Source organism: Manis javanica, chromosome 5, assembly GCF_040802235.1.
Source record: "Manis javanica isolate MJ-LG chromosome 5, MJ_LKY, whole genome shotgun sequence".
NCBI lineage: Eukaryota > Metazoa > Chordata > Mammalia > Pholidota > Manidae > Manis > Manis javanica.
The window spans coordinates 103,618,629-103,631,170 of NC_133160.1; the positions used below are offsets into that span (position 1 = coordinate 103,618,629).

A 12,542-nucleotide genomic window follows, 5' to 3' on the forward strand; every position below is an offset into this window, starting at 1 on the left:
TAGCATTGAGAGATTTAGATAGCCAAAAAAGTTCTTAATTACATATTTATTTGCTACTTTATTAGTAGATATATGTTCAAGTACATATTAAATAAATTTTATTCAAATCAAATGTTTTAAACTCTCTACAGAAGAATCAGAATTCAGCTATTGAGATACTTTTTTTGTGAGAGATCCTTATAAATTTCATCATAGCAGATATTTTTACTTTAAAAGTTATAGAATATTTTATATTGTAAAAGTAAATTAATATTAAATATATAGCTTTTGGAGAAGACCAATAAAATGAACACATCTATACTACCATTCAGGTTAGAAAATAGGATGTTACCTTATCTTTAAATATTCTGTGTTCCTACCCAGTTTATCCTCCCTTCTCCCTAGAGGTCCTCATAGTCCTAAATACAGGTTTTTATAATCTTCCTGACTTTCTTTACATTTTTACCATATGCATACTTACTCCCAATGAAACCTGTGGTTTAGTTTTCTGTGTTTTATGTTGTACTATCATTATTTTGACTTACTTTTTTAAAAATAAATGTTAAATTTTTTAGATTTATCCATGTTTATGCATTAGAAATGGCCATTCATTTTCATTGCTGTATAGTATTCCATTCTATGAATACACTGCAATGAATCCATTCTCCTATTGTAATATATTCACCTTTTGTTTTTGCTTTTTCTTTATAAACAGTGATGATTTGAATTTATGTCCCCAAAAACACATGGGCAGGATTTTCTTTTTGATAAATGCCTGAGCTCTTAGCAGCATACACTACACTTTAAATTTGGTTATGTAGTATCAGCTCGATTGCTAGAGTAGCAGTATATAAATGTAATTGTCTATTCCACATCCTCAGCAACTCTTGGTATTATCAGATTTGTTTTAAAAATTGTTACCAGTCTCTCGAATACAAAATACTTTTTTCATTTGAGCTTTAATTATATTTTCTTAACCATAAGAGAGGCTAAGGCCTCTCTTTTCCTGTATTTATTGGCCATTACTATTTTTTTCCTTGGTAAAATGTCTTTTGTTTCCTAAAACAACTTTTTTCTATTGTATTTCTAAAAATTGATGAGTAGGAGTTCTTTATATACACTGACACCTAATCTTTGTCAGTCTTGTGTTGCAAATATCTTCTCTCCATATTTAGATTATTTTAACATTTTATTTTATAGTGTTATTTGAATTTTGCAATCTGTATTTCTTTAATGGTTCTTGTATTTTTATTTATTATTTAAGAATCCCTTATGCCTTTATATTCCCTTGTAAGTTTATTGTGGATGTTTTAAAGTTTAATCTTTTACATTTAATTTAAGCCTTTAGTTTACTTGGAATTGACTTTTGTGTGCAGTGTGAAAGAGGGATCCAATTTACTTTACAGTTTGATTATTGAATGGCTTATTATTTCTTCACTGATCTATAATGCTGTCCCTGTCATAAGTAAGTTTCCACATATTAGAGGAAGGTGTATTAGACTCTGGGCTCTATATTCTGTTCCACTTGTCTGTATGTCTGTTTCTATACCACTACCACTCTTAATGAATACAAATGCGTGCTATGCACTTACGTCAAGTAGGGTAAATAATCTGCCTTTTTTGTCTTCTTCAGAAGTACCTTAGCTGTTAATGAACCATTGTTCTTCCATAAACATTTAGAATTGGATTGCTAACTTCTATAAAAAGCTCCCTATTGGGATTTATATTGGAATTGTATTGAATCTATAGTGGAGAATTGCTTTTTTATTTTTCCTGAACACCCAAGGATCTTAGCACACACTAATTTAGATCATTTCTACCTATACCAACTAAAATTTGCTATTTATGCCCAGCATTTTGTTCTCTGGTTTTTAGCCTCATAAATTGACAACATTATAATTTTATTGCATAGATGTAGAGTTTATTTAGATTCACCATTATGATTATTATTTTCTTGGCTTACCACTCCTTCTTGAAATTTGGTCCCTTATTTGAGAATATTTTCTTTCTTCCTAAAGCACATCCTTAGAAGTTCTTTAGTGGAAGACTTTGATGATTAAATTCTGTTTTTGATTAGCATTCCATTACTTGATTTTGTTGAACATATAATTTTAGAGTTATGCTATTTTCTTCCAGAATTTTAAAGGTGGTATTCCACTGACATTTTGTTTCTAATATTGCTGGTGAATAATTAGCTGTTAGTGTAATAGTCATCTTTAAATATCGTCTGTCCCTTTTCTTTGCTTTCACTTAGGGTTTATTTTCTTGGTCTTTGGTTATCTGCTGTTTCTCTACCATATGACTAGTATGGATTTTTTTAAATTATCCTCCTTTGGATTCACTGTGTTTCTTGAATTCCAACTTATCTCCAATTCCTGGAATTTCTCAGTTTTTGTTTCTTTGAATATTTTCTTTCCCGTATTCTTTACATTATCTCCATGAAAAAACTCTGACTTGACATAAAGTAGACATACATTTATTCAACATTTTTTGAGCACCTACTACATGCTGGGCAATTTTTTTCTCCAGGGATATATCAGTAAACAAAACTGACTAAACTCCTGTCATTATGAAACTTATAATAAAAGGCACAGTATATTAAAATGTGATAATGGCTAGGAGGATCAAAATGCTAGGATGGGGAACAGAGATTGTTTCTTTCTTTTCTAAGATTAAAGACAAAAAGTTTTGCCAAGTATGCCTCATATGGCATGTTTTCTTGACCTCACATAAAATTGACAGTCCCTTCTAAACATCTTTTTTATATAGTGCTTTGCCTGGAAATGGACATAATCTTCCAGAGACGGTCTCACAGAAGAGTATGGGGTCACCAAAATTCCCCTTTAACAGAATTCTATATTTCTGATAATGTTAGGATCTGTTTGTGTTAGCCTCTTTGTCTAAAGTCATTTTATTTACTAATTATAAAAGGAATTGATCTTTTTCAACCATAAAATACAGATGTCAAATTTAATGATCTCCAAGGCCTCTACCCAGTTTCAGTATGCAGATAGAATCAGATCCAGCCTTTGTGAGGCTAGAATATCATACCAGTGGTGGAGTGTGCTATGTACAGACAATAATTAATATTATAAATAGAAGATAAACTTCCAATAACTTAAAGACAGTTCTACCATTTTGACACATATTGATATGCATTAGATTTGCTTATATGTGAAATGTCTTCCCATTTTTTGCTTTGTCAGTAAATATAGATTACAATAATAAATAGATTATACTGAGATCTAATTAATGACACTTCAAATATCAGCCTTTGGATATGCTGTGTCCTATAGTATTTTATTAGCAATCTGCTGCCAGTGGGCATATAGCCTTTTACTCAATTGTCAGCTATGCTTTTTTAAAAAATGTGTTCGGCTTATAATATTTCTTCTTCCTATATGCTTATTTATAATGAAAACAGATGTTAGTTAGAATTCTGCATTAGGTCACTTATTCATATTTCATGTTACCAAAATTTGAAGAGGACTTTTGAGTGGAAAAGGACAATTTCAAATAAAAGAAGAGTAAAAATATTTTTAAAGTAACAAAATAGCTCAAGACATAACTGAAAATCTGAATCCAGAACTCTGTCTTGAGTATGTATCTATTTCTATCCTGATATTTACAATTGTCCTCAAAATAAAGTAATTACTGAAAAAAAAGTGCCAAATATTTTGAACTTTATATTGAATAGCTTTTGTACTTTCCATGAGTAACACCCTACAGGTGATAGCAATATGTAATTTTGAACCTTCCCTAAGTGGCAGAGTCTCTCTCCTGCTGGGAGTCTACACATGTCGCTTGCTATAATTTCCCACCGTCTTTTCAGGAAAGTGACATGGGGAGAAGGAATAAATATTGGGATTTTTTTCTTTCCCTGAAATATTTTGATGATTTTGACCTCTAAGTTGAATGACCTCTAAGTTTTCTAAAGCAAATAGGTGTCTACGATGAATGACCTCTAAGTTTTCTAAAGCAAATAGGTGTGAAATAATCTTTTGATGACCTTGACCCTATTCTAATTGGCATCATAAAACTGAAACATGTTGGTACTTAATCTTAAATCTGTACTTAGGAGTTCACAAGAGACTGTTATTCTATATTAGAATTTTTCAAAATGTAGTCCAGGGACCATCTGGATTGCAATTACTGTTGGTGGTTTTTCATGATATCATCCTAGACCTATGGATTCAGAGTTTTACAGGTCAGTGGGGAGAAGGGAAGGATCTGCATTTTTCTAAGTTCCTTATGTTATGAGTATTAAAGTTTGGAACCACAGTTTTATATCATGATGTCTAACACATCGTGTGTATGCCTCCACTTCCTTATTGAGCATTAACTGGAGACATTATTAATTGATTACAGTATTATTTTCTATAGGGCTAACATAAAGCCACACAGTAACACTCAATATAGTACCAAGGCAGATGGTTAGCTTGTCCTGGAATTTCTCCATACAGACAGTACTGTTAGGGAGTATTATCTTTAAAAAACATAGTTAAGAATTCAGAGACAAACACTGATACTCTTTAACTTGCAAATAGATGTCAGAACATTTTTGCATGAAATATTGAAAGGCTTAGAGCAAATTAGAAAACAAGTCTGAATTCACAAAGGTGTCATCTCTGGCATATTCATAATAGCAAAAAGTAATGATGGAAAAAAACATAAAAAAGAAGATACAGTAATTCAAAGGGTGTAATAGAATAAGGCCATTAAACCACTACTCATGATTCCACTTTGTAGCTTCTGAAAGCTTAAATGTGCATAGTATAAATTATTTTCATAATTAGGATCCAAAATACTCAGACAAGGATAAGACATTTTTTCATACATTATGTTCAAGGCAGTTTGTGATATATTTTAGAAAGTTTCTCAACCAAGGAGGTTAAAATAAGTGAATGAAATGTCAGCTCTTATCTAATTGATAAAATTAACTGGGATAATTTTCAGTTTTAGGATTTCAGATAACTCATTTTTATAATCCGTACTTACTTTGTTTTATTCATTTATATCAATGTTATTTATTGAAGACATTAGCAATTGTAAATATTTGCACATTATCTTGTCATCATACTCTATAAAATTAAACTTTTGTAATATGGCTTTTTATGTAGTGAACTTAGAATTAGATGAGGAAACAGTCAAATAATTCCTATTAGATGATATTTTTCCATTTTTATTAAATGCCTTTGATAATTAGAAGTGTGATAATTTCTGAACTAGTAGATCAAAAATATTTTAAAATATATTCATTGCTTTTTTGTTAACCACACAGGGTGGAATCTGTGAATATTCAGATCCTTTTTTATATAGTGTAAAATGTTGACTTACGAGTTTCCAAGGCAAATAAATCCTTTCACAAAAGTAATTTTGATCATCTTTAAAAAATATTTACCATGTTAACACTTATACATAATCACAGAAATCTTTTTAATATTTTATATATTATTTAAAATATAATCATTGTGGAAATCTGGTCATTCAAAATTTTTTTCTTTTAAAAATATATAATCACTTTATATTCTATTTAGAATATTAAAATTAATTGTGTTCTGTGAATATGCTAGGGAAGCAGTTTCAGAGACATTGTTTAAAGGGAAATTGCCTATGACAAATATACTATCAATTTTAAGGCCAAATAGAGCAATTTCTACCACATTAATTCCAAATTTGCTCTTTTTATTACTGAAACCCTTGAAACAAGCACTGGACTTGGAAAGAGCTATGACTTCCAGTCCTGGCTTCTGTTTAGTCAGTTATGATTAAGAAGAAATATCATGTGGTTAACTAAAGATAGTTAAACATAGTTGTTCATGTTGCAATCCTGTGAACATATGGAAAATAAATACCACTTAACTATAACTGTTTATGTTTATGGGAAGAAAGAACTTGAAAAGGATTGGTTAAATTGAGGTCACACACTTTTAAAGATGAGTATATTTAAAAGTTAAAACATTCTTGCCTCCCTTCTTTTTGTAAACCATTACATCAAGGGTCATAATAATCTTTTATCTAAAAAGCAATCTAAGGTAGAAAAATATATCAAGCATGTCTATAAACTTTAATTATAACTGGTAAAAAAGAAATATTTTAACAGTTGTTTAACAAATTCCAGACTGACTTTCCTTAAATTTTACTTTAAAAGTACTGTGGGATTGTTTTGGGGATGCTACTTTATAAACAATTTTTTATTGAATAATTTTATAACTAGCTAAATGTAACTAGAATATAGTTTTTTTGGGAATATTTTGTTAAATGACTCCTTTCAGAAAACTCTGACAGCTTCTTTGCCTTTATTTTTAGTTTGACATCAAGTTTTTAGAATTCTCAGGACGTTTGACCAATGATTAAATGATGAGTTGGTAAGGCATGATAACCTAACAATATTAGAAAATAGACCTCTATTCATAATTTACAATGTAAGTAAGCACTGAGATTTATTTAACTATAATGTTTCTATTCAAATACATCTAAGTAGTTACAGTATTAACATAAGTTTTTGTCTAAGAGTAACTTAATTTTTAACTCTAATCTTTTGTAATTTTGTAGTTTCTTTATTTCTAATGATTCTGATTTAGCACTATATTCTCATGCATGTAGTACTTAGATAAACTTTTACTGAAATATGTTCTTGTTTAATTATTCCTACAGTTTTGTAAAGAAATAATCTTTGGTTTTTCCCACCCTCACTTGATTTCTTGATATTACATCAAATACTTTTTAATCCCAATATATGAGAGGATATACGATAATTTAAATTTTATTCAGTAAGATTATAAGGGAGGCTAGAGAAGATTTACAAATTAACTTGATTTTATCTTTGTTCAGTGTTCTATCTCCTTTGTTTGCATTGTATACATTTTTTTTTGTTTTTAATTTTGTTTTTTGCCAGGATTGCTGATCTTTTAGTCCAACCCTTCTGAATAACTAGGGGTAAAGATTTTAGTAATCTCAATTAGTAATATCATAGTAATGACCCAGAACTGTCACAATTTATATTAGCAGAAATGAATTAATTAATAATATAGGATAGAGTTGTGGAAGAATAAACAGCATAGGAGAGAACACTGCATGTGGTATTGGATTTAAGAAGAATTTCTAAGGTCTCTATCATTTATTGGCCAATGGTAAGGAAATCTATTTGAAATCAACTTCTGCCATTTGGCTTTTCAGAATTTTCATGAGTGGTATTTATCATTCTCAAGCCTCTGATAAATCAAATACTAATGACAGATGAACAAGAAAATCTCAATTGATGGATATGTCTATCAAAGACCCCCCCCAATTTGGAGGGTATTAATTTTCATAGACAGGTAATATTCCTGTAGAATTCCTCTACTTAAATGTACTTTTGAAACACATGCACTTGGATGGAAATCTGTTGTCTTAAATTGAGCAGCCTATGTTTACTCTAATGTCTTGTTGAAAAAAATGTTCAGGGATGCACGACACTACTGTACAGTAAGAACAATAGATACAAAACTGTGACTCCTTTGATAAATAGAAAAAATTAAGACTGGTGAAGAATTAATGAATTATTTTATTAGCAAATATTATATTGATCCCATATGTAATGCATATGAAGATGATGAAATTTCTCTATTTTGTAGAGAAAGAAAAAAATCTTAAAAGGGAACTTAAGAAAAAATGTAAATGAATCTTCTAAAATGTGTATAATATGTCATTTTTAGAAAATAAATGATTGAGGTAATTTCATGATAAAAATATTATGTGCCATCATATTTTTCTCTTCTAAATCATGTGGTTATATAGAGGCTTATCTCAAAATAAGAAACTCTTATTGTGTTATTTAAATGTTTTCATTTTTACAATCCTGAAACTATTTCATAGTATCTTATTTTGTTAAGTAATGCTAGTTCTCCCTAAGTGTGTGTACTCTAAAAGTAAATTTAAAATTTCAAAAGGTTGCATTCCCTGATAATTCTGATTTTATATTTTTGTCTTCTGTTACTTATTAAAACTCCAGTTGTGTTGTCTGCTCAGGATTCTGAGAAGCAGTAATTCTCCCAACTAGTGAAAGGCAAGAGCTAGTGGCCTGCACTTTTTTTTGCCTTAACTATTCAATTCTCAGATATTGACCAGTGGAACAAGGTAATTGAGCAACTAGGAACACCATGTCCAGAATTCATGAAGAAATTGCAACCCACAGTAAGAAACTATGTGGAGAATCGGCCCAAGTATGCAGGACTCACCTTCCCCAAGCTCTTTCCAGATTCCCTCTTCCCAGCGGACTCTGAGCACAATAAACTCAAAGGTATGCCCGTTAGGGACAACTTTGGAATCACTGGGTGAGTGATAATGCTTAACAAGCAACGGATAGTGATACCTCTCTTTAATTTGAACCACCCTAATTTAAGGAGAGATATTTTTAAACAATCTTTTGTACTAAGGGGGAGTAACTGAGGATTTTAGAATTGTCTAGATATTCAGATGGAAGGATGATAATAAAGTATGTGACAGTAGTATGGGTTAACTATTTCATGGTATAACTCTAAAAGACTATGAAATATATATTGAAATCATTGTTCCAATCCTTTTTATTACCTGGAGAATATTCTCAATACAAGTTTTTAGTTGTGAAATCTTGGAGATGTGGGTATTTGCATTTAATTTGTATTTTATGGAATGCTTAAACCCCATTTTTACATTTTAGAATGATAGATGAGATTTTACCTACACATTTTATGTGCAATATAAACACATATTAATAAGTAAGTCTATTACTCTCTCTGTAGTTATGAACTTTAGTAACAAATCTTAGTTTCTTCACCCACAAAACTGGGATAATAATGCTTGAGCCATAGTAATGGAGACAAGGAATAAATTGGGCAATATGTAAAGTATAATGTAAATAATATTCTATTATTATTTTAATTTAGGACATTCCAGAGAAACTGATTTTGGAACTAATTTGATTTTTTTCCCCTGCCTGGGTTCAGATCCTGTCCCTTAAAACCTGTGTGAAATTGGGCAAGTTATCTAATCTTTCTTTACTACCATTGGTAGATGAAGAAAGTATCTACCTTTTAAGTCATTGAGAGGATTAATTGACTAAATAATTTGTCAAGCACTTAGGACATTCCTAGTTCACAGTAAATGCTCAATAACTGTTAGATATAAAAATAATAATAAATGTAATAATTATTATTGGAAATGTATCTATATATTATCAAAAATGAAAAATGCTTTTGAAATTTTGTCTTAAATGTTTAGTGGGACATTAATTAGCTACAGACTTAATTTATAGACTTAATTGTAGCTAATGTAGACTTAATTAAGACATAGAAACTAAGATGTGGTGCTATTATTTCCCAGGGTCTTAGCATCTCCTCCAAACTTTCATCTGGTGGGTTTTAAATGTACAGCATTGTCTCTGCATTTGTGACTTTTATCAAACATCTGGATTTCTTCAGTTGTCTCTGTTGACTCTCCATGTGGCAACAGACGCAATTATTACTCAATCTACTGCTTTTAAGATCAACACTGCCTATAGGCAGATTGAAGAAGAGCTAATACTCCAAGTAAAAATTTTAAAGAATTTATCTTTATGATGCTAATTGAAATGTCAGGCAAAGTAATCCTTCCATATTGTGTAGTGTAACAATATGGAGACAAGTCCTGATTAAATTATTTGAGATAATGAAAGCATTTTTAGAAAAACTACTAAATTAAATACCATGCTTTATAATATAATTTCAACCTTCTTGAGTTTATGTTTTCATTTCTTATTTAATTGAATTTCTATGATTATATTATTTTTGTAAATGATAAATTGATTTATATATTTATAATTAATTATTTTAACATAAAAATAAAAATTGTACAAATAATATAAGTGAAGAATTTATTCTGCTATTATTTAAAAACTGCATTAACAGATTTGCTCATTTGCTTGCACATGAAAGAATGAAAGATAAGAATTGAAACTTCTTTCTCTTCCTCTTACTCATTTTGTTTCCTACAAATAGTATTGATCATTATTTCTAGTGAGAAGATTTAGTGTCACTGTAGTTCATGCTCTATTAATGAGGAGCCCACCCCAAATCTACCCTTTCTAAGAACAAGAACATGGGTGAGTTTGATGGGAGAATCTGTTAGAAGTAGGTATGTGAATCTGAGTATAAAATCAGCTACAAATCAAAGAGATCTTTGAACCAATGAAATAAATAAATATAGCCCTATTGGACCATTAGGAAAGAATTGTTGACAATAAGAAAGAGTAAATACTGAAAATTGATATGTAAGTATTTCTGACTTTTCTTATTCTGTGAGGTTCAGAGTGTCAGTTTGGAAGTAGTAGAAATCAAATCTCTAGACTTGAGATCCCCAGAAAAATGATGAACAGAAATAAATAAAAAGTCTTCTAATCTAACTACTCATTTTTATAGACATATAAATAAGTATATAGATAAATATATTATAAGTTTAACAACACAGGAAAATACTGTCATAGAACATGTGAGAAAATAGAGTGCTGCATTTTAGTTGTAGTATAGTCAAAATGAAAAAATACATTAAAAATGACTAACCAATATTAAGAATGACTGCCTCTACATGGGAAGGTTGGAAAGGTTGGTTTTTCTGGATTTTATATTTTATGCAATTTCAAAATTTTTCTGTAGTCATATTTCCTTAATAATCAGAAAAATTAGTAGATAAAAATTGCTACATATTCAGGAATTCCAACCCATTGCCTTTTTCCTAAATTAGCAAACCAATTTAGATTTTATTCTCTTTAATTTGGAGTTTTACCATATATTTAAAGCAAATTGAATGTTTTAACCATGAAACTTTCAGATCAATTTGGAACTATATTTCCTGTAACATTTTAAAGATTTTTTAATGATATTTTTGGATGATTCTAGATATTTTTTAGAGATTAAAAACTAAGTGTCCTTTAACAATTTATCAAAGAAATATACTTACTATCACCATGTATTTTTTTTGTATCCTGGCACCTCACAGTGCACTTGACACACAGTAGGCATTTAGTATTTTATAAGCTGAACTGGATCCCCCACTTTGGTCAGGTTACTAAATCTTGTGAATTATTTCTCTCAAATCTGTCCTTTTTTCTATCCTTGAAGAACTGCTCCTGAAACTAAAGCCCTCATCACCTCTCCAATCCTCAGAAAGTTACCCCTGACTTCCTTGACTCCCTCTAGCTACTTCTTTTTTTCCCAGCTCAGAAAAGCTGCTAAAATGAGCGGTCTTCACACTTTATTTGCCTCTTTCATGTTGTTTTTCATTTTTTATTTTTATTATTTTTTATTGAAGTATAGTTGATACACAGTATTACATTGGTTTCAGGTATACAGCACAGTGGTTCAACATTTACTATATTAAATCCTCACCCTGACTAGGACAGTTACTATCTATCAACATAGGAGGATGTTACAGAACCATTGGCTATATTCTCCATGCTGCATTTCTATCCTTGTGACCAATTTATGATTGAGATTTTTGTGCCCCTTTATCCCCTTCATCCTCTGCACCCACCCACTGCCACCCCACTCCCATGGTAACCACCAGTTACTTCTCAAAGTGACTATGAGTCTACTGCTACTTGGTTCATTTTTTTATTTTGTTTTGTTTTGTTTTTAGATTCCACAAATAAATGAAATCATATGGCATTTGTCTCTCTTCACCTGGCTTATTTCACTTAGCATAATACCCTGTAGGTCCATCCATGTTGTCCCAAATGGCAGGACTTCTTTTTTTTGTGACTGAATAATATTCCATTATGCATATGTGCCACTTCTTTATATCGATTCATCTGCTGATGGACACTTAGGTTGCTTCCATATCTTGGCTATTGTAAACAATGCATCAATAAACATAAGGGTACATATGTTTTTTCAAATTGGGGATTTTGTTTTCTTCAGGTAAATTCCTAGAAGTGGAATTACTGAGTCTTATGGTATTCCTATATTTAGTTTTTTGAAGAACCTCCACACTGCTTTCCACAGTAGCTGCACCAATTTACATTCTCACTAACAGTGTAGAAGCATTCCCTTTTCTCCATATCCTCTCCAACACTTCTTATCCTCTCCAAATCTTGTCTTTTGGATGGTGGCAATTCTAGATGGTGTGAGATGTTATCTCATTGTGGTTTTTATTTGCATTTCCCTGATAATTAGCAATTGCTTCCTTTTAAAAATGTCAGTCTTTTAAATTTTTTTGTAATTATGTGAGCAATACATGCACACATTCTCCCTCCTCAGAGGTAACTACTATTTTCAGTTTGTCATCTTTGCAGACCTTTTAATGCATTATATATTTAAATAGAGAAGGAAATGTTTGTTGATTGGGGAAGCAGCAGATTTGCACAAATGCATTATGATCTATGGATCATTCTGCAGTTTTTTGGTCACTTAATAACATGTCCATGTACGTGCATAAAGATTTACCTCATTCTTTTAAATTGCCAAATATAATACCATGGTACAATTGAATCATAGTTCATTTAGTTGCCTGTAGATGGAAATTTAGACTGTTTAGAAGTTTTTTATTCCAAACCAATGCTGCAGTGAACA

The 12,542-nt window shown here is 30.5% G+C and overlaps 1 protein-coding gene across 8 annotated transcripts in view; it reads left to right on the forward strand.

Moving 5' to 3' along the window:
• The window catches only part of MAPK10 (mitogen-activated protein kinase 10), a 321,575-nt gene that overhangs the window by 251,403 nt on the left and 57,630 nt on the right, over window positions 1-12,542 (forward strand). For all 8 annotated transcript variants that reach the window (XM_037021186.2, XM_073237345.1, XM_073237344.1 and 5 more), the window contains one exon: window positions 8,078-8,260. In XM_037021186.2, coding sequence (XP_036877081.1) covers window positions 8,078-8,260 — 183 coding nt within the window. The remainder of the gene's footprint in view (window positions 1-8,077; window positions 8,261-12,542) is intronic.